Source organism: Gracilinanus agilis, chromosome 4 (assembly GCF_016433145.1).
Source record: "Gracilinanus agilis isolate LMUSP501 chromosome 4, AgileGrace, whole genome shotgun sequence".
Taxonomy (NCBI): Eukaryota; Metazoa; Chordata; class Mammalia; order Didelphimorphia; family Didelphidae; genus Gracilinanus; species Gracilinanus agilis.
In genome coordinates this window covers 176,580,608-176,604,320 of record NC_058133.1, presented here as the reverse complement: position 1 = coordinate 176,604,320, position 23,713 = coordinate 176,580,608, and the positions used below count along the sequence as shown (strand labels likewise).

Genomic DNA, 23,713 nt, shown 5'->3' with positions numbered 1-23,713 from the left:
TGGAGGAGCTCAGAAAAACCTGGAAAGATTTACATGAACTGAAGCAAAGTGAAATCAGCAGAGCCAGGACAACATTGTACACAATGACAAGAATACTATACAATGAACAGATGTGAATGACTTAGTTATTCTCAGCAATATTATGATCCAAAATAATCCTAAAGGACCTATGATAAAAAATGCTATCTGCTTCAAGGGAAGGAGCTAATGAAGTTTGAATCCAGTCCAAAGCAAACTTTTTCTACTTTCTTTCTTAATTTTTTTTTCCAAGTTTCCTTCCACAAAAGTATTAATATGGGGGCAGCTGGGTAGCTCAGTGGATTGAGAGCCAGGCCTAGAGATGGGAAGTCCTAGGTTCAAATCTGGCGTCAGACACTTCCCAGCTGTGTGACCCTGGGCAAGTCACTTGACCCCCATTGCCTACCCTTACCGCTCTTCTGCCTTGGAGCCAATACACAGTATTGACTCCAAGACGGAAGGTAAGGGTTTAAAAAAAAACTATTAATATGAAAAAATGTTTTACATGACTGCACATATAAAATCTAAATAAGACTGCTTATCATTTCAGGGGTGAAGAGAGGGAGGGAGAGAAATTAAGACTCAAAATTTTCTTTTTAAAATGTTGAAAACTAAATTTAAAAAATTTTTGGAAACTTCTTAAATGTAATTTGGGGACATTTTTAAAAAATTAAATTAATAAAATAAATAAGATTTAAAATGAAACGAATCATTTTGAGACAATAAGATAATTTTTTAACTCCCTGAATTATCAAACACACCCCTCCCTCCTCTGGTTCTTCAGTAATCAACCACATCTTTCCAGTACCAAACTTGGCAAAAGGGAAAGATTATAAGATATCTGATTGTGTTTCCTTATTTACTAAAATAAAGCATTTGGTTTGGAAGAATAAAAAATTATCTCAAAAGCTTTTCCTCCAACAAAGTGTCCCCAATACCTGTGTCAAAATCATAAAAGATACAAAAGCAACTTTGTACAATGACCTAATTTTTAATATCAAGCAAGATACAAAACAAAAGAATGTATGCTCAAAGGTTTTTTGCCGTCATGTAGATACTAAGCACAGAGGCTCTAGTGGAAGGAGGACATCCAAGGTTCTTCAGATGCTCCTGTTTATAGATAACATTTTACTAACTGCATCAAGTCTTAAATCACTCCAGAGCCTCGTAAATTAGACCTATAATCACTCTCAAAAAAGTACAAATACAAGTTAATTATGCAAACAGGGAAAAACAAGTGGAAGAACAGCCATGGTCTAAGAAATGATTTATGTTAGATGTAGGAACTATAGAGTTTGATTCCAAGATTTAATCAGAATGACAAAGGTACACTGGATTTCATTTCAGCCAAGTACTCTTGATTACTCCAAGGCACTTCCTAAAACAGACTCAATTTTTTAACACCAATACTCTTCTGATGATGATACATGGAGGCAAAGCAATACTAGTCTCTGAGGAATTAAAATTGTAGACACATCATGGACATGAGAAAATTGCAGTATATTACCAATGGAAGTCTGTGCAAAGAGGCATAAAGGATATATATGAATGTAAATGAAGATAAGATAGCGTAAAGGACAACTTAAGCAACTGGTTTTGTATTCACTGTTTTATGTATCTTTACAGCTTTCTATTCCCAGCATTAAATTCCATTAGGTATTCAACATTTTAGTGATAAGTTCTAACTATAGATTTAATAGTAAGCAACAATCCCAGGAACTAATTGAATGAATAACTGTGTATGAGCATTATAAATTAATAATCATAGTGTGGATAAAATTAAAAATGTTTCTTGTAGTACCTTGCAAAATATCTTTGCAAAGGAATATCCACATGCCTTAGTGTCCTGGATTATATCCAAATGTTTCTAAAGCCACTAATTTATGATATCTCATTTAGTTACAGAATAATTTTGGAAATCTTTATTATCACCATATATGGAACAGGTGGCTACATAATCTGCCCTACAGAAAGATACAAAAAAAAACCTGACTTTCTTGAGGAAGAAGATCAACTGCTAGGCCTTCTTCACTGTCTTACAGTGAAATACAGCTGTCTGACCTCAGGGAAAAGAAGTTTATGGTTGCCCTGCTTTTGAGGAAAAAATGATGCAGCTGACCTACCCTGCCATACACACTCTTTTGGGGGGAACTTGTGTAATCTGGCTATTTTATATAAAATATAAAAACCTGTCAGCTGAAAAGCTTATCGTCTCCGATCATGCTAAGTGAGTTCACAGACAGTGACTCTGTGATTTGAATGTACACAATAGTCAGTTTTCCTCAGACCATTCCCAGTATTTTTCCTCTTATAACAGTTACATATTGAGAGCAATAGATGACCTATATCTTCCACTGGAACCCACATATGTGAAGGCATATAAAGGAATGTCCCAAATGAAGAATTTGAAGGAGGATATAGACAAGAGTTACATAAAAAGAGAAGCCATGGAGCATGTTGCTAAAGAATACCTGAATCACTGAGATTGCAAATTAACTAAAATACATGCAAATAATTCTTTAGTCTTCATTTAGAAATAACATTTCAGTAGAACTATGATGGCACCATTAGAAACCCACTTTTCTAATAAAATACATCCAAAGGAAATACTCTCTAAAAGTCATCTAAAGCAATTCACTCTGGTCTTAGACACTTTAACTCTGAAATTCCTCTTTGCCTAAGAACTTCTACCACTACTAAACAGTACTCAGCTATTAACTGTAAATGTGCTATCACTTTCATTAATGTGGGCCTTTAAGAAAATTTCAGCTTGATACTTAGAGCTCAAGAAAAACCTGCTTTTAAAAAAGATAAAGATCATTTGGCAGTCAGCATTATTCAAATCACAAGGCTATAATCAGAATATTTTGCCAAACCTGACTTTTACAAAAAAATGTGAAATGGGCTGCTTTTGCCAATAGCATATTGCTGTTCAACAAGTCTTCAAATAAAGTCTAGCTAACCACTGAGAGATAACGTAAAGGATATTTTCAGAAAGGTTCAACTTTGAAATAGATGGCAATTGAGGCATAGTGACTAGAGAAGTTCAGGTTAATTCCTGATGCATTACCTTCTTAATAACTGGTGGCTAGGTCAGTTGAAGCTTCAGGTTTAAAACAGAATATACTGACACTCTATACCAGTGATTCCCAAAGTGGGTGCTACTGTACCCTGGTGGGCGGTGCAGCAATCCAGAGAGGCGGGGATGGCCACAGGTGCATTTATCTTTCCTATTAATTGATATTAAAATTTTTTTAAAAATTAATTTCCAGGAGGCTTAGTAATATTTTTTCTGGAAAGAGGGAGGTAGACCAAAAAAGTTTGGGAACTACTGTCTATACCATACATTTCATGTACAGATGCACCAAGACACAGCAAAACTATTTCATAATGATAGCAAAAAGGCAAAATATGTTAAAAGTTAATTAATTAAAATATATACACTCACACAAACACAGAGGAATATTTAATTGTGTTTCTTACTTGGATGTTTCTGGCAATCCAGCTGAGAGTTCCAGGAACACAGAGAGGTAATAACCACGCACAACTCCATTTCCATCCTTAAAAAGAATATAGTGTCTACTGATTAGTCTATAATTTCCATGTGATGGAAACCAAAATATACTGTTTTTAACTGTGAATTTATCTAGCAAATACCTACACTCTAGATAAAATAATAAACACATGAGGCAATCCAGAGCCCAAAACTACAATATTAATGCTAAATCATCTCTATTGCTATTAACAATCTAATGAAATGGTTATGGTGTTTCCTTTCATTTGTCAAACTGTGAGGAATAAGGAAAGATGAAATTTTATTTATTATGACATAAGCAAAAAAAGTAATAGTACTTTAAGACTGTCTTAATTTGAAACATTAAGCAGCAAAATTTCCTAAAACACTGTTAAAAAAGATACATACAACTAACATATTTAAAACATTAAAGAGATATATAACTGGATCTTTTTTGGTTTTTAATAATTCTACATCTTGTTTCAATTTGCTTGTAATAAGAGTAGGTATTTAAATATATTAGACAGCATAAAAAAGAGGTCACAAAGTGAAATTTTTAAAAACAATTTTCAGATAAAGAAATCAAAACTATCAATAAGCACATGAGAAAGTGCTCTAAATCTCTAATAATTAGAGAAATGCAAATCAAAACAACGCTGAGGTATCACCTCACACCTAGCAGATTGGCTAAAATGAGTGTAGGGGAGAGTAATGAATGTTGGAGGGGATGTGGCCAAATTGGGACATTAATGCATTGCTGGTGGCATTGTGAACTGATCCAACCATTCTGGATGGCAATTTGGAACTACGCTCAAAGGGCTATAAAAGATTGCCTGCCCTTTGAACCAGCCATACCATTGTTGGGTCTGTACCCCAAAGAGATCATAGATAAACAGATTTGTTTGAAAATATTTATAGCTGCGATTTTTGTGGTGGGAAAAACCTGGAAAACGAGGATATGTGCTTCTATTGGGGAATGGCTGAACAAACTGTGGTATATGCTGGTGATGGAATATTATTGCGCTATAATAAACTGGAGGAATTCCATGTGAACTGGAAAGACCTCTAGGAATTGAGGTAGAGTGAAAGGAGCAGAGCCAAAAGAACATTGTACATAGAGACAGATACACTGTGGTAAAATAGAATGTAATGGACTTCTGTACTAGCAGCAATACAATGACCCAGGACAATTCTGAGGGACTTATGGAAAAGAACCCTACCCCATTCAGAGGAAGAACTATAGGAGAGGAAACACAGAAGAAAATCAACTGCTTGAACACATGGGTTGAGGCGGACATGATTGGGGATTTGGACCTGAAACTACCACACCAATGCAACTATCAACAATTTGGAAATAAGTCTTGATCAAGGACATGTTAAAACCAGGGGAAATGCGCGTCAGTGATTGAGGGGGAGGGTCGGGGGGTGAAAGGGAAAGTAAGAACATGAATCATGTAACCATGATAACTTTTCTAAAAAATAAAAATTATTAAAAATAAGTAAAAAATAAAAAAATCTATATTCATTTATTAATCCTCTTTTTATTTTGTTCACATATGGTTGTTAAGGACAACATTTCTATTTTGAGGACTTCTTTAGATTCATTTCAAAAACATGGATATGTTGTTTCATCATTATAATTTTCTTTTACATACTTACTGCTTCTATGATTTGTACTTTGACTAACTCAGTATTTAGGATTTCAGCATTAAGCTTCCATTCCAGACTGCATCCTTTTTTTGTAGTCCTAGAACCAATTTCTATTTTTTATGGTGTACAGAATATTTGCTATTTCTGCCCTTTTAAGCAATATCTCTGTGCCCTAGTATATGATCAATTTTTGTAAAAGCTCTATGAGAAACGTGTATGTTACTTCATTATCTCATTTAGATTATATCATATCTTTTAATTTTAGTTTCTTCAGAAAATTGTTCAGTTTCACATTTTCCTTTTAATCCTTGTTAAACTTATTCAAAATTGGCAGTTACTAAAGTCTCTTGTCATTTTGTGCTACTATATATTTCCTTCATGAATTTTGAAGTTAAGGAATTTGGAGCAATTAAGTTTTCTACTTTGGTTTGTTGTCTATGGTTCCTTTCAGCGTAACAGTTTCCTTGTCTATCCTTTTTAATTTTTTTACTTTAAGAGTCCATTGGCAACTCCTGCTTTAATTTACTTAAAAGCATACATTTTACCCCCTTCTTTTAGTTTTATTTTCAGTATGACTTTTTAAAAATGTGTTCATTGTAGGATTTATAGATTGTAGGGTATTGTTGTTAAGACAAATTGGTTAAGACCAATCTGTCAACTCTTTTTCATTTTATTGTTTAGTCCATTCACATTTAAAGGTATTAAGAGTAAGGTATATATTTTCCTCCATCTGTTCTCTAAAACTGGATTTTTCCAAGTTATAATTTTCCCCCTTTTCTGCTGTAAACATAGTCTTTCAATTACTTTAATTTTTTTTTAAGGTGTCTCTGTCCCTAAAGGTAGATGTTGGCGAAGCTGTGGCACACATTCTCCAGTGTGTCAGAGGGGGCTGCTCTGTTCCCCTTTTCCACTGGGTCAGGGGACAGTGTTCACATTGCCCCTCCACTCAGCAGCCCAATGCAAGCATTCCTTCCCCCACTATCTGGGGTAATGCAGATTATAGGCTCTTGTCTCCTCATCCCAATGCCTCTTCTCATAGGTTACCTTACTTTTTTTCACTTTTATTTCTTTAGGGTTTTCTTTATCAGTTCCTTTTTCTCTCCTCCTTCTATTTGGCAATATATTTCTTCCCTATTTTTTCATCTTAGTCAAATAGATTTTCCCTGTCCTATCCTCCCCTTCAGCTTTTCTTCTATTCATTAATTTTTTTAATTTCATTTTTTATTCCCCTTTCCAAAAAGGATTTTTCTCATTCCTTTCATTATCCATCTTTGACTATTCTAGACCTTCATTATCTGATTAATGGTCTCTATAATCATCTGGGCTCCCTCTTTTCTCTGCATTCTTCATGCAAACAAAGCTTCCAAGATATCCTTCTAGGTTTTACCTTCTAAGTACTTTCTGCCATTGGCTTATATAGGGCCTGTGTCAAAGATACCCCTTTTCTAAGGGTATGGCTCACTCCCAGAACAATGCCAATCATTTCGAGTATTCTAAAGGCTACAGCCCCATGACTGAGCCCCTCCCTGACCGTGTCCCTAATTATGCCATCCACTACTGATCTGTATCCTCCTTTGTTGACCTTTTTACCCCCATATCTCCCTGAAATCTCTCAGGGTTCATGCTATCCAACTCCTCAAAAACCAAGTATCCCCTAGGGTTCTATCTGCCCGAACACACACACACAGAGTAAATTCTTCAAGTACCAGGTTCCCACCAGGCCTCATCCACTATAAGGTCTTCCTTTCCTTTCACTAATCATCTCTCTTTACCCATAGGTACGTTCATCAGCAGACCCCCTGCCCATCTCCAAAGTAAGGCCTCCTTCCTTTTTCTACTTTTCCCTATATTTCCACCATCCAACTCACCCACTCCCACAACACTCTTCTTTTTCTGAGGCCACTGAGGTCACAAGCCACTCATTTCTAAGTCCTGGATTTGACCCGTATGCATCACATATTCCTCTCTCCTTCTGTTCCTCCTCTCTTCTACAAACCTTTACATGTAATGTAGCTGCACAAAAAAGCACTGATCCTCCTATAGGCAAAATATTGTCAGATTTTGTACATAATGTCCCTTTATCCACCCTCTTCACTGTTATCTCTACCAGATTTCTACATTTGCCTATATCTCCTTTTGTAACTTTAGAAAGAAGTTTCTTATTGGTCTCACTATTGTTAGTCTGTCCTTGCCTACTGCATTTATTCACTCTTTTTGCATTTTTATTTTTTACAAAGTCAGAGAAATAAATCATCTCTTCACTTCTGCTTTTCTTTCTAGAGAAAAGTTGCAAGCTCTTCTTTACTGCTGAAAATCCATCTTTTTTTCCTGTAAAGTTAAACTCAGATTTACAGGACAGGATTTGGAGGATGCACCCTGGGATGCATCCTAAGCTCCACTGCTCTTCAGGACACATCATTCTACTCACTCCTTTTTCTAGTAGATGTGAGATTTGTCTTGCATTTTTTGAATTCTCTTTCCTCTGTATCTGAAGAACTTTCCCTTGATGGCTAACAGAACTTGTTTCTGAACTGAGTTATTAAATTTAATGACTATGTGTCATGTAATTTGCAGAATTGGGCATTTTTCTTGAAGCAATCTATGTCTTTTGATTAGAATTTCATTTTCTATGTTCAGTAGTTCAAAGCAGTTCTCTTCTATTATTTCCCTCATCACAGTGTTATGGTGGGTTTTTTTAATCCTATTATTTTCTTCTTGGAGACCTATGATACCTTAAACCAGTGATTCCCAAAGTGGGTGCCACCACCCCCTGGTGGGTGCTGCAGCGATCCAGGGGGGCAGTGATGGCGACAGGTGTATTTGGGGGCAGTAAATAACTATAAGGGGATGGTGATAGTATGTGACAGGGGGTGCTAAGTAATATTTTTTTCTGGAAAGGGGGCAGTAGGCCAAAAAAGTTTGGAAACCACTGCCTTAAACTGTCTCTATGCATCCTGACTTCAATATCCTTATATTTTGCTTACATATGAATTTGTTTTCTTTTAAGGTATTTCTTTTGTGCTTCTCTTCTCAAAAGCTGACCATCACTGCTGAATTCCCAATCTAGTCTCTCTCGTTTGTTTGGTGAAGCTTGCCATTACAGATTTAAGTTTTTCTATTCTGTTCATTATTTTGACCACAAAGAACATAAATTCTGCTCTTATATTTCTCATTTTTCTTTTAAACCACTTGGGAACAGCATGTATATTTCCATAGTCTCCTCCAATTATTCCATAGGGTTCTATAGCTCATCAAAGTGCTGTACTATACTGATGATGTATCCCTTACCTTCTATTCCTCAGTTTTCTGCCCTGGTACTGGAAGTTAAGAGCTTTGCAGTACTATTTGTCCCAGTACTAGTAATTTAGAGTCCTGCAACAGTTTTCCCTTACATTGGCAGATCAGAAATTTGTAGCACTGATGCTATCAGATTGCAGCTCCTTAAGGGCTACCTATGGTCAAGTTGGCTGTGGACGCCTGAGCAAACTTCCATACCTTGGAACTGGGATCACCAAACCCCTGGAAAGCAGGGAACACGGCCAGGGTGGTAAGAATAGATTTTGTTGTAAGCATGTTGTCTTGTCCTTGGGTCTGACAGTACAACCTCATAGTATAGGAGCAATCTGGGGAGGAGTGCTGAGTGAGCTCAGGGTCAATAAGCATCAGTTCTCAGTTTTGGGGAGGAGGGAAATTGTTGCTGTAATTTTTTAATCTTCTTTTGGACTCTTGGTACCTAGTCCAAGGAGACATCTAGAGTTGCCTTATATTTGGGTTTATATTTATGTTTTGGAGAGGTTTGAGAGGTCATAGGGAATCAGAGAAAATATCTAGTCCTGGATCTTGTTGCTCATGTGAACCAGAATACTAACTCTTGAGACTAAAAGAAAAATCTTTTCACTCCTATATTTTTATAATTTTCTCATAAATGGATATTTGTATTTGACTGATGGTTTATTCTATAAATTGACAGGATTGAATAAAATTTTAACGTTTTTAAATGATGCAGTGGCCTAATTTTATCCCTAATACTAAGTCATCATTAATAATATTTAATATTTCATTTATAAATATCAATAGATCCTCAAAACAAAACCCAATTAAAAGTGACAATTAACTCTATTCAGATATAATTTCTTGGAGTGAGGTTCAAAAACACATTAAAAAATATGGAAATACTGCTCTTTCTAATTGCCTGGAAATTGTAATTTTCTAGAAAATAAGATTGGTGGATATGCTTAAGAATGCTAGAAAAATGATAGAGATAAGATAGTTAGTTCCAAGATAGATCTGAAACAATAAGAATAAAAAGATTTTTTAAAAAAGATAATCAAAATCTTACTGGGTAAACCTTCAACCTCCAACAGAGTCCCGAAACTTGAAGAGGTGGACTATAAACAGGATCTGCTCTCTGGCGCAAAGTGCTAAAGGAGAAAGAAAACATCGTAGAGTTAATTTATGACAGCTAAATTAATCAAACTTTGTGGCAACTGAAATCTTAGGATGATTGCTAATAAAAAAAGCAGCAACTATGAAAATATAATTTTGTGTTTCATAAATTTATGTTCCTGAACAAAGAATATAAAAGTAAAATTATTTAATTGTACTTAAATTTCCAAATAGTTATTTAGCATTTTTATAATGACCAACTTACATTCATACTAATTACTCAGAATATTTAAGTAAACCAACTCCGAAATGGCAGAATTGAGAAAATAATACCCAGCACTGAATTTAATATTGTGATCTATAAATTTTTGTTATTATGAAAAGAAACAAAAATGTAAAGAAATGGAATTAAACTAGATAAGCTGCATGTTCAATAAAATGAGTCACAGAAAAAGCTAGAAAAATCTACATGAACTGACGCAGTGTGAAATAAGCAGAACCAGGAAAACATTGTACACAGTTGACAGAAATATTGTTTAAATGTTCAAATGTGATAGATTTAGCTACTATCAACAATACAATGATCCAGGACAATTCTGAGGGACTTATGGAAAAAGAATGCTATCTACCTCCAGAAAAAGAATTATTGGAGTAGGAATGCAGATGAAAGCATATAATTTTTCACTTGTTTGGGTATAAGTTGTGGGGTTTTGGTTTTATAAGATTAGTCATTTATAAAAATGAACAATATGGAAATATTTTGTGTGATGATACATGTATAACCCCAGATGAATTGTTTACTAGCCCCAAGAGGGGGGAGGAAAAGGAGAGAGACAATTTGGATCATATAACTTCTGAAATCTTATGTGGAAATGTATTACATGTAACTGGTAAAAAAAATTTTTAAAGATAGAAATCAGTGTCAAGATTAACAAGTTTATTAGCTACCTCTCACTCCCTTAAATTTTTTTTCAGTACTAGAAAAGAGAATCTAAAATAGATGTGCCTAACATTAAGAGATCTTTTGAGAAATAATATTAGTGTATGTGAAGGCATTAGATTTTCCCCACTAAATCATCAGTAATTTAATAAATAAAACTTTTATATAAATAAATAAAATAGCAAAATTAAGGAAATATAGCTTCTTACAGTTCCTCCTTATAAATGAAACTTATTTATAAACAAATATCACTTATAATGGCTAATTTTGTACATATTTTTATAAAATATCAGGTTGGCAAACAGTCTTACCTGAAGTTCTCTAAAACAAAAGTAGTTGAATCATAAGCTGGCACTAATTCACTAGAAAGACAAAACATTTAACACAATAAATTATTTCACTTTGTAAAACAAATTTAAAAAATAAGATAATAGGCTCTTGGATAAAATTCATAAACCTACAAGCATGAATGACCAACATCAGATATACCCTTAAACAAATATTGAGTTACAACTCCTAGGACCTGGACAGATTATATATAGTTCATTATTATTCACTGGCAATAAGCTTGTACAATTTCACAATGTTAAGATTCATGTTACATATCATGAGAATCAAGAATAATTGTAGGCAAGAAGTCAGAAACACTGATCCCAGGGGCATAACAAAGGATATTTCTAAATATTAGTTTTATTTTAATGAATACATATTGACAGAAAATTCTCCTCTCTGTAGCGCATGAATACTTTTTTTTAAAAAGTCAAACTGTATGTATGTATTACTTGTCTAAGACAGAAAAGAGCATTGTCCCCTTGTGATACATATTAGAATGTTCAAGACTATAAAAATATGCCTTTGCAGGTTCAAAATGATCTAATCATCCTCCCCTACTTCTATGTTAAGAGATGCTGAAACTGTGACAATATTCAAAAGTAGGAACCCTTAGGACACAGGACAGTATTTAGCATAGCCAAGTAATTCTGAAATTGGAAAATTTGTCCTGAAGTAAAGTCACTAGCAGAGAATTAGATTGTTGTGATCCATGTTCTATAAAAATCAATGTGCATAAGATAATTGAAGAATTAATTATGAATTTTACAGATTTCACCAAAGGATTCCTTTAAGTAGCAAGTTACTCTACTGCATTTAAAATAGTTTTTTCACACCCTACAAATCAGCCAAGACATCAAAAGAGAGGACTAGTCAATGTTGGAGTTGTGTGAAGATAGGTACATTTGTTGGTGGAGTTATAAAACAGTACAACTATTTAGAAAAACAATTTGTAATTATGCCAATAAAGTGACTAAAATGTTCATACTCTCACCTAGATTCCTTTTCTAGGCATAAACCTCAAGAAAGTCATTAGAACAGTCCCTATTTATACCAAGTATTTATAGCAGCAGTTTTGGGGATAGCAAAAAATTGTTAACAAGGCATATGTGACAAATACAAAGACTGATATACACAACATATATATAACCACAGCAATGTAAATGGAAAAAACTACCAAAAAATTCCAAAGCTAATGTGGGAAAATTGTAAAGAACTATCTGAATCAATGCAGTGACCAAGAAAAGAATATATACAATGACTAAAATGTAAACAGAACATGTATGCAAATATATATGTAGTGGGCCTGTATTTTTAAAACTGGAAACTACTGCTTAACAATTACTATAGTCAACCCCTGAATGATAAATGGTTAAAGGATATGAGCAGGCAGTTTTCAAAGGAGGAAATGCAAGTTATAAAAAGCAACATAAAAAATATCCTAAATCACTTATCATTAGAAATGCAAATTATAACAATGCTGAAGTTCCAACTCAAATATATCAGGCTGACTAAGCTATATTGTAGAATAGTTTTTAAATGCTAGTGAAATTCTTTAGGAAATCAAATTTGTTTAACTGCTGCCAGTATCCAGCTCTGCTAAGGCATCCTGGTTATTTTGCTAGCTGAATATACAAACTGAAAGCAACTTCTTGCTTGACAGTTCAGACAGAAATGCACTTTGGTGAACTACTTGAGTATTCTCATACTATCCCTAAAGTCTTGATGTTTGTCATGGCTCTCAGAAATGCATCCATAATTAACAAGGGCTTTCTTAGAGAAATCTTGATAACATTCCCCTGATTATCTCTGTATCTAACCTGCAAGAAAATTTATATCTGAGGTATTATGACTTCAATAACAGAAATGCCTAAATACAAATGTTATTCAGGGACCTGTGTAGAAGGCTAGTAAAGATTCTGTCAGATACCATGAATGGCAACTTACATTTTTTTAATCTTCCATTTGAGAGATAATGTTTGTTAATAGTGGTACTTTCTAGCCCTGTTTTTCTTCCCAGGTTCACATAAGTCTATTTGCTAAAAAAAGAATGGGTAACAATGTTTTAGCAAGTCTAGAAAAGATGATGAAGGGAATCTAATGAAAAATGATCAAATAATTACTACTTCTGAAGATTAGAGCACTGGAGAAAGGGATGTTACCTTAATCAGTATCAACTTCCCCAGGCTGTCTTGATTAAGTCTCCCAAGTTTTTTTTTTTAGAATTAAAATCCAAGTATCTTTACCACATATTACATTGGTCATATCATGATGAAATATTAAACAAGTTAGAACTGATAAAGAAAATCAATTTGAAGCTTAAAATTAAGATTTAACATTTGAAATGTAACTTATAAAGCCAATGAGACTCGAAATCTATGCCATACCTTGTAAAATCTGGTGGCACTGGAGTTGTAACAAAAGATGCCATAGGCTTTCTATGAACCTGTTGAAACATCATGAGGATCTCCGAGCTTTTAGATATTAATTCACTCTTACTACACGAACGCAGCTGTAGAAAAGATGATTTGTAAAAAATCATAATCAGACTAAACATGGACTTCCCAAAAAAGGTATCCAAATCATTTTAGTGCAATTTTATCGACCATTAAAAAAATATAAACAATTAAAACTAATTTCCCCCTTTTGTAAAATAAAAAATAAAGTAAAATCAACTTAAGTGATTCTTTTTAGTAGTCATTAAATTATAAGCAAATTATCAGTTCCAAAATGAAGTTGATTGAGACAGTATTAATCAAAAACTACTAACTGAAAATAGATATCCAAATAGATTTTTATAAAAATAATTAGAAGCTAATTATTAAGAAGTGAATATTTTTTAATGTTTGGAACTATGCTGGTCAGGGATAATAAGCTTTCACTAAATAGAAAGGAGAAGCAAAGAAACAATGTTGGGTTTTTCTAAGGCAACAAAACACCACTAAAAAAAGCACTCAAACTAAATTTGCGAATGAGTTCCCTAAAGAATATGAAAAGTTTTGGATTCAGTTCAAGTGCTTTTTTTATGCATTTCACATTTCTTTTTGTGATAACCGACTCACAAAGAATTCAATTAGATAAAATTTAAAATGAAAACAGCTGATAACAATAGGTCATAACATTATATTCAAGGAAATATTCTTATAATTTGCTTTCAAATTATAAATATATATCAACAAAAAAATCCAACAAACAATTGAAACTAATTTCCTCTAAACTGTAATGACCAAGTGTTGCCTCAAAGAAAAGGTAAGCATGTACTTCTTATTTAGAGTTTGGGGGCTAGGAATTTGAAATACTGTATTTTTTTCCCCTCTGTGTTGGTTTGTTTGCTGAGCTGGTTACTATTTATTCTTTGTTGGAAAAAAAGAAAATTAGTTCCCCTGAGTGAAATTAAGGGAGAAGAGAACCACAGTGCAAAATGTAAGTGACAGAAAAATAAAAGCTGTCTATTAAAAAAAATTGTTTTTAAAATTCTTAAATGTGCCATTTTGGTTCTAGCTTCAATACTGAACCCCTTCTCCCATCATAATTTCAGGGTCTAATCTTACTGTTTCAATAAAATATCACTAGGTAGGCCACAAGAGATTTAATTTTTAAGCCGCAGCAACTCTAAAAAAACCTACTATTTCTAACTCGATGCTTACATCAAAAAAAAGAAAAAGCAGATTAACAAATTGGGCATGCAACTAAAATAATAATAATAATCCTCAGTCAAACATCCAAATAGAAATCTTGAAAATCAAAAGACAAATTAATAAAACTGAAAGTAAAAATATTATTGAACAAATAAAATTAGGAGCACATTTCATGAAAATACCAAGATTATCTTCTACATACATACTCATAGAAGGTCTATGATCTGCTGTGAGTAAAATGAGCATTCAGAGCAACTAAATCAGAGGCCAATGAAATATAATATATAATATAACAAGACCAATGAATTTAGAGCTAGAAAGAAACTTCAAGATCTGGTCCAACTTAATTATTTACAAATGAAGAAAATAAGGTCTTAAAGAGATGAAGATAACAGAGGTAGTAAGGAATAGAATCAGGACTCTAACCCAGATTCCAAAACCATAATTCTTTACTTTATACAAATAATGGCTTCTCTTGTGACTTTAGATTTTTATTTATTTTCAGCATTCATTTTTAAAAATTTTGAGTTTCAGCCCCACGCACCCTCTGAGAAAACAAGCAATATGATACCCATTATACATGTGAAGTCATACAAAAGGTAATCCATATTAGCCATATTGCAAAAAAAAATTAAGGCAAGAAAAAGAAAGTAAAAAAGTATGCTTCAATTTGCATTCAGAGCTCATCACTTTTCTCTCTGGAAGTAGAGGGCATGTTCCATCATGAATCCTTTGGAAATGACTTGGATCATTGTAGTGATCAAGTAGCTAGTCATTCTTACAATGTTGTTGTAATGTTGTTACAATGTTCTCCTGATTCTGCTCACTTCACTTTGCATCAGTTCATATAAGTCCTCCCAGGTTTTCTGAAACCATTCCCCCTTCATTATTTATTACAGCACAATAGTATTATATCACAATCATACAACACAATTTGTACAACAATCTCACCACCACAAAATCACAAAAAAAAAGATATGTTATTGTATATATACCTCCTTTTCCTATTTCTTAGATATCTTTAGGATACAGACTAAGTGGATCAAATGTAATATGCAGTTTTATAGCCCTTTGGGCATAATGTGAGATGGTACGTTATTTATTTTTTTTTTTAATTAAAACTCTTACCTTTTGTCTTAAGAGTCAATATTATGTATTGGTTCCAAGACAGAAGAGCAGTAAGGGCTAGGCAATGGGGGTTAAGTGACTTGCTAAGTCAAATGACAGTTAAGAAGTGTCTGAGGCCAGATTTGAACACAGGAATTCCCATCTTTAGGCCTGGCTCTTAATCCACTGAGCCACTCAGTGCCCCTGGCTATATGTTTCTAATCAATAATGATTTAGAGAAACTTTTTCATAGGACTATAAAATAGGTTTTTTTTCTTCTGAAAACTACCTATTCACATATTTTGACCATTTCTCAATTAGAGAATGGCTCTCATTTTCATTAATTTGGCTAAATTCCCTAAATTTGAGAAACAAGGCTTTAGAGAAACTTCCTGTAACAATTCTTCTCCAGTTTTCTACTTTCTTTCTAATTTTGGCTGCCTTGGTTCTGTTTCTGCAAAAATGTTTCTAATTTAATGTCATCAGAATTATCCATTTTCCCTCCCATTATCCTCATTATCTCTTATTCCATCATAAACTCTTCTCTTAACCATTGATTTGATGGGTAAAATTTCCCAGGCTTCCCCCAATTTGATTATGAGATCACCCTTTATGTGTAAAACATGTACCCATCTTGACTGTATGTATCTCATATACAATTTGAGATGTTGTTCTGTTGCTATCCGACTTTCACAACAACTTTTGTCAAATGGTGAGTTCTTATCCCAAGAGAGTAAATCCTTAGATTTAACAAAAACTATGTTACTATGGAAATTACCATTGTATATTGTGTATCTAATCTATCCCACTGATCAATCATACTATTTCTTTGCCAGTAATGGATTATTTTGATGATTACTACTTTGTTAATATAGTTTGAAATCTGTTACTGTTTAGGCTGCCTTGCTTCACTTTTTTAAATTCCCTTAACAGTTTTGATCTTTTATTCTTCCCAGAAGAATTTTGTTATTTTTCTAACTCTAAAATATAATTCATTGATAGCTTGGTTGGCATAGGATTGACCAGGTAAATTAAGTAAAATTGTCATTTTTATTATATTAGCTCATCTTACCTATGAGCCTCATTTCTCTAGTTGCACAGATTTTTGTGAAAAGTATTCAGTAATTGTGTTTATATAGTTCTCTGGTTTGTCTTGGCTGGTAAACTCCCAAGAATTTTATGCTATCCAGTTATTTTAAATGAAATTTACTAATTTTACTAAATTTACTAATCTCTTCCTTCTGAGTTTTGTTGGAAAAATACAGAAACGCTGATAACTTATGTGGATTTATTTTTTATCCTGCAACTCTGCTGAAGTTAATTGTTTCAAAATTGTTTAGGTGTTTCTCTGTGGTTCTCTCAGTATACCATCATATCATCAGCAAAGAGTGATTGTTTCTTTGTAGCCTATTCCAATTCCTTTTTTGTTTTTTGGTCTAATTGCTGATATCTCTAGTATAATACTAAACAATAATGGTGATAATGGACAGCTTTGCTTCATCCCTGATCTTATCAGGAAGACTTCAAATTTATTCCCATTACAGATAATGCTTGCTCTCCGTTTTAGATAGATACTACTTATCGTTTTGAGAAAGGTACAACTTATTTCTATCCTTTCTAATGTTTTTAATAGGAATGGACATTGTATTTGTCAAAAGCTTTTTCTGAAACTATTGAGATAATCAAATGATTGTTACTTTTTGTTGATGTAATCAGTTGTGCTTATGGTTTTCCTAATATCAAAACAGCTTTTGCTTTCCTGGTACAAATCCAACTTCATCAAAATGTATGATTTTTGTGATATATTGTTAGTTTCCTTGCTGGTATTTTATTCAAATTTTTGGCATAATTATTCATTAGTGAAATTGGTCTACTGTTTTCTTTCTAGTTTTGTCCTCCTTAGTTTAGGTATCAAAACCATACTTGTGTCATAAAAGGAAATTAGTAGGACTCCTTCTTTACCTATTTTTCCTTTCTTTTAAACCAGTGGTTTCCAAACTTTTTTGGCCTACTGCCCCCTTTCCAGAAAAAATATTACTTAGCCCCCTGGAAATTAATCTTTTTAAAATTTTAATAGCAATTAATAGGAAAGATAAATGCACCCGTGGCCATCACCATCCCACTGGATCGCTGCAGCACCCACCAGGGGGCGGTAGCGCCCACTTTGGGAATCACTGTAATTTAAACCCTTATCTTCTGCCTTAGAATCTATACTATCAGTTCCAAGGCAAAAGAGCAAGGGCCAAGCATTTAGGGTTAAGTGACTTGCCTGGGGTCACACAGCTAGGAAGTATCTGAATCCAGATCTGAACCCAGGATATTGTTTTTTTTGTTTTGTTTTGTTTTGTTTTGTTTTTTTTACCCTTGTACTTCGGTGTATTGTCTCATAGGTAGAAGATTGGTAAGAGTGGGCAATGGGGGTCAAGTGATTTGCCCAGGGTCACACAGCTGGGAAGTGGCTGAGGCCGGGTTTGAACCTAGGACCTCCACAGCTAGGAAGTATCTGAATCCAGATCTGAACCCAGGATATTGTTTTTTTTGTTTTGTTTTGTTTTGTTTTGTTTTTTTTTACCCTTGTACTTCTGTGTATTGTCTCATAGGTAGAAGATTGGTAAGGGTGGGCAATGGGGGTCAAGTGATTTGCCCAGGGTCACACAGCTGGGAAGTGGCTGAGGCCGGGTTTGAACCTAGGACCTCCTGTCTCTAGGCCTGATTCTGACTCCACTGAGCTACCCAGCTGCCCCCTATTGTTTTGTTTTTATAAAAATCAACTCCTGGTTTTAGTTTACTCTTTTTTTTTTTTAACTTTCAATTTCATTAATCTCTTCTTTGATTTTCAGGATTTCTATTTTGGTATTTTACTGGAGATCTTTAGTTTGTTCTTTTTGGCACCGAGGCATATAAATTTTCCCACAAGTGCTATTTTGGCAGCATCCCACATATTGTTGTCAGTATCTTTAATGAAAATTGTTCCTTTGATTTGTTCTTTAATCTACTCATTCTTTAGGATTAGAATATTTTGTTTCTAATTAATTTTTAATCTATGCTTTCAAGGCCCTTTATTGACTGTAATTTTTATTTCATTATGATCTGAAAGGGGTATATTTAAATATCTCTGCTTTTTTTCATTTGGTTGTTAGATTTTTATGCAATAATGCATGGTCAATTTCTGTGAAGGTGCCATATATAGCTGAGAAAAAGACACTTTTCTATTCCCATTCAATTTTCTCCATAAGTCTACCATAACTACCTTTTCTAAATTTCTATTCATCTCCTTTACTTCTTTCCTATTTATTTCATGGTTAGATTTATTTATTTCTGAGAGGGAAAAGTTAAGGACCCTGGACCAGTTTAGTATCATTGTCTATTTCCTTCTATAATTCATTTCCCTTTCCCATAAGAATTTGGACACACATGCCATTTGGTGTATATATGTGTAGCATTGACATTATATTATTATTTCATTGTCTATTGTAAATCTTACAAAATGTAGATTCCCTGCTTTTCTCTTTAATTAGGCCTACTTTTGCTTTTGTTTTGTCTGACATCATGACTGCTATCCCTGCTTTCAAAATTTTTACTTCTCAAGCATAATAAATTCTGCTCCAGGCCCCAATTTTAATCATGTGTCTTTCTTTTTCAAGTATGCTTCTTATAAATAACATACTGCTGGATCTGATTTCCAGTCCATTCTGTCACTTGCTTCTGTTTTATGGATGAATTCATTCTATTTACACTTATAGTTATGATTACTAACTACATTTCCCTTCATCCTATTTTTTCCTATTGTCCTAATCTCTTTAAAAACCCATCTCCCCCCTCCTCTAAAGTGTTTTGCTCTGCAATAGTGCCTCTCTTAATTTACTCTCCCTTCTTATCATTCCCATTCCCCTTTTTTTATCTCCTGTCCCTATTACTTCTCCTCATTAGGTAGGATGGATTTCTATACTCAGATGAGTATGATTGTATGTGCGGATATATTCTTTCCTCTTTGAACCAGTTTAGATAAGAGTGAGGTTCAAGCATTGCATTCCCCCTGCATCATTTTCCCTGTGGCCATAAAAACTCTTCCTAAAGCACCTATTTTATGTTAAGATAATTTTCTTCATTCTTCTTCTCCAATTCCCCTTTTCCCAGGGCATTTCCTTCTCGCCCCTCCAATATTTTAAATTTTTTGTTAAATTTTTATTTTTTAATTAAAACCCTTACCTTCCATCTTAGAATCAATACTGTATATTGGTTCCAAGGCAGAAGAGTGGTAAGGGCTAGGCAATAGGAGTTAAGTGACTTGCCCAGGGTCACAGAGCTAGGAAGTGTCTGAGGTCAGATTTGAACCTAGAACCTCCACTCTCCCTAGGCCTGGCTCTCAAACCACTGAGCCACCCAGCTGCCCCATTCCAACTTTTTTTTTTAGATCATCCCAGCATATTCAACACAGACCTACACCTATATTTATGTAGACTCCTTCTAACTGTCCTAATAATGATAAAGTTCTTAGCAGTTATATGTATCATCTTCCCATATAGGAATGCAAAGAGTTTAATCTTATCGAATCCTTCATGGCTTCTTTCATTTTTACCTTATTAATGCTTGAAATCTTGTGTTTGTATGGTGAATTTTCTATTTTGCTCTAGTCTTTTCATCAGTAGTCCTTGAAGGTCTTCTATTTCATATAATACCAAATTTCCCCCTGAAGAGTTCTACTTAATTTTGCTGGGTAGGATTTTTTTTATTGTAATCTTAGCTTCTTCTTTGCCTTCTGGAATCATATTCATAACCCTTGCTCCTTTAATGTGACAGATGCTGAAGCTTATATGATTCTGAATCCATGGTGTTTAAAGATTTCTTTCAAGCTGATATCAGTTATTTTCTCTTTAACCTGGAAACTCTGGAATTTCATAATATTATTCCTGCTAGTCTTCATTGTCTTGAACTAGAAAATGGTCTTGTCCAATCTTTTGTTGGCTATGCCACTCCAGAATTTTATTTAAGGTATTATTTTAAAGTTATTTGGAGGAGAATGCTGGAAAAAATTTGGCTATAATGCTCCTACTTCTCTAAAATTTTGGCACTATCCCTAGGGTTCTCCCATTTTATGCTAATATTTTAGTGGATCCATGACATTAATCAATGTACTTCCTCCAACCACAGTCTATGTTTCATCCAAGTCTTCTCATCCTATATGATTCCTGACTATGTCCTCCCATATCCTACATAAAAGATCAAAAGCAAAGTCTGCTGTCAGACCAATATTTGGGTTTGTTGTTAATAATTCATTTGCATTACTATGATGCTACTATGATTTAAAATTTAAGATAAGTTACTTCCTATATAAAGGCTACAGAGACAACATGGAGATAGGCTAGTTGACATCAAGTAGAGTCATGGAGGTCAGATTCAGGCGCTGACAAAAACCAGTTTGCTCATGCCCTGGAAATAAGCTTTCTTTCTCTCACTCATGACTTCAAACTATAAGGGTCACCTGAAAAGGTTATACTCTGCTGAGGAGTGAGACTTTATAGACAGCCCAGGAAGTTTCCAAATATCCAGCAGGTTCTCCAGGAAATACTTCATCATCTGTGGAATGTGGTGAGGGGTTGGAGGAATAAAGGAGCTCTTTTCCCCAGGGAACAGTTGGATAGTTGATGGCTTGGATGCAGATATCATATTTGCTCATGAATTCATCATAGACCTCTGTATTTTTAATAGAATCTACCACCCAGAATGGAATGATGTGACTGGTGCAGTGAACCATAGGGAATCCAGTGTCCATTAGCATCTATCTCATCAGTCTGACGTTGTAACAGAGTGGAATGATGTGATTTAGGCAGTGAACCATGGGGAGCCCAGTGTCCATTAGTAACTGCCTCATCAGTTTGAGATTACACACTGGTGCTGCCAGCAACATTCTAAGATGCATACAGATTCAAGAGTGCCAGTCTAAAGCCGGGGGGGGGGGGGGGGGTAAGCAGTAAAAATTAAGCCTATGGCATAAGATCATGTGGTATCTATTAAAGAAAGTATTTGCCCAGAGTTCCAGAAATGAAGTCTATTTTGTGTATGATTCCATCCTGATCATTTATAGTGCCTCCAAGAACACCATATAATCCTTCAACATGGACTTCATCCATAAAGGTAATCATTCCACATCCATGGGCCACATTTCACAGTTCTTGCAATGGACATATCTCTCCAGCCACTTAGTCAACAGTTTCAAATGCAACAATCACAGGGACTGACAAGTCTGATTTCTTTAGTAATTATCTAAAATGATTATTATCAATATGATGGAATATATACCTTGGCACTCTGCAATTATGGATTCCTTGGGTCATGGAGGCATGCTTCTCAGAATCACAATAAATTTAAAATTGGTATCTTTTTAGCCAAAGTGAAAAGGATGAAGTTATTAGCAACAAAGAAGGATAAAAACAGTAATGTTGCATCTTTCCTATGGAGGTAAGCCACTTCTCCTTCTAGATCACCATGAAACTTGTTAGTTACAGAAATATTTCTAGTACCACCTGCTCCAGCACCATGTTATTTTAATGTTTCCATGACAGCCCCACACACCTCAGAATGATGACTCATTTCTATATGATCATTGCTACACAAGATGGATTCCTGCTTTTTAATACAAGGGAATCCATCTGCCATCAGAAATATATGTGTCTCTGCTTCAGTTTTAAACACTGAGTAAAGATGAACACTTTTTTCCTCAAAGAAATGATCATACTGAGAGGTGCAAATAGATTTTGGCAAGATGTCTCAAAGGAGGTAGGATACTATGAGATCCTGAAAATTCTTTAGCAAACCATTCTGATCTTCTCTACCAGTCTTGAGAATAATCACAACGGAATTAACTAGAGTTTGATCAACTTCTTTCCTTACAGCTTACATTTCCTACATATCCTCTTGAAGCTCTAAGCTGACTTTACAAAAGACTTTGCTATAATTTGCTTCATCTGAGCTGCTAGGAAGGGGCATTTACAGGAAGTCCCCTGGCGCATGGCAGAGGGAAGTGAACTAAAATGAATCATCAGTATGCTGGACCACAGTTCTGGAAGCTGTGTCCTTCTCATTGGCTAGAGGTATTTTTTTGACTTACTGGAAGTTAGTTGAATAAGTGGCCATAGACCTAGAAGCAGATTTGGATCCAGCTGCAATATGGGGCAGTTCTGGGTTTGTAAGCCTTCCAGAATACTCTTGACAAAACTAGAACTGCCCCATAAAACAATGGTCTCCACTTTGGGGAAAAGGACAGGATCCTGAGCAGTGTCAGCAGCTGTGGAGTCAGATCCTGCTGGCCAAAGGTCACAACTCTAGTTTCTGGTTCAGGAAGGAGTCCAATGCTTTTTGTTAACAACAATGTCTCCCCCAAGATTGGAATGGATTAAGAATATTAACAAGGGAAAGAAGAAACGGTATAAGCCAGGAGGATGAAGGACACTAAAAGTAGGAGGAAAATGTCTTTCATCTAAATGGTCTCAAGAATAAGATGCAAAGATAAGCTGTTGAAAGGAAGAATGTTGTAAAAAAAAGCCAAATACTTAAGTAGAATATGGTGAGAAAAAGCAGTATTTTAAAAAAAATTAATGTATTCATATACTATGAAAAAGTTTAAAAAGGTTAAAAAGAAAGCCTTACCTGTAATTTATTCTTGCAGTGATCTTCAGAATAAGAATTCAATTAGACAAATAATATATAAATAATTTCAATGATGGCCCACTATAGAAATCTAAGGATTTCCACAAAACACTGAAAAAATTTAGTGCCTATTATCTTGAACGGAAAAAAATATGTATTTCTCTGAACTAAAACAAATCATTAATGTTTATCAATTGTATCCAAAATTCAGGAAAAAAAGGACTTTGAATGTTTAAGAGTTCTAAATAGTTTCTAAAACACTAAACAAACTTTTGTCCTTTTATCCCTCCAGAAAAAAAAAACCAACTCCTAGTGATTTATAGCTAGATTATAGCAGCAATATAGAAGTTTCTGGCAGATACTATCCAAACAAGTCTTATCTGATGTATATACTTTCAGAATAATATTATTAACATATGATAACCAAATCCCATTATGAAGTCTCAAAGCCTTTTATACATAATTCGGTGTACTACCCTCTCA

General features: G+C 34.3%; 1 protein-coding gene and 1 pseudogene across 4 annotated transcripts in view; both read right to left on the bottom strand.

Moving 5' to 3' along the window:
* TRIM37 (tripartite motif containing 37) overlaps positions 1 to 23,713 on the bottom strand; it is a 126,104-nt gene that overhangs the window by 50,768 nt on the left and 51,623 nt on the right. For 3 of the 4 annotated variants that reach the window (XM_044676679.1, XM_044676680.1, XM_044676682.1), the window contains 4 exons: positions 13,226 to 13,350; positions 10,820 to 10,870; positions 9,522 to 9,603; positions 3,502 to 3,578 (listed from right to left, as the gene is read on the bottom strand). In XM_044676679.1, the coding sequence (XP_044532614.1) occupies positions 3,502 to 3,578; positions 9,522 to 9,603; positions 10,820 to 10,870; positions 13,226 to 13,350 (335 nt within the window). The remainder of the gene's footprint in view (positions 1 to 3,501; positions 3,579 to 9,521; positions 9,604 to 10,819; positions 10,871 to 13,225; positions 13,351 to 23,713) is intronic. The other variant, XM_044676681.1, reaches the window with a different exon arrangement.
* LOC123244553 lies at positions 21,595 to 23,664 on the bottom strand (annotated as a pseudogene).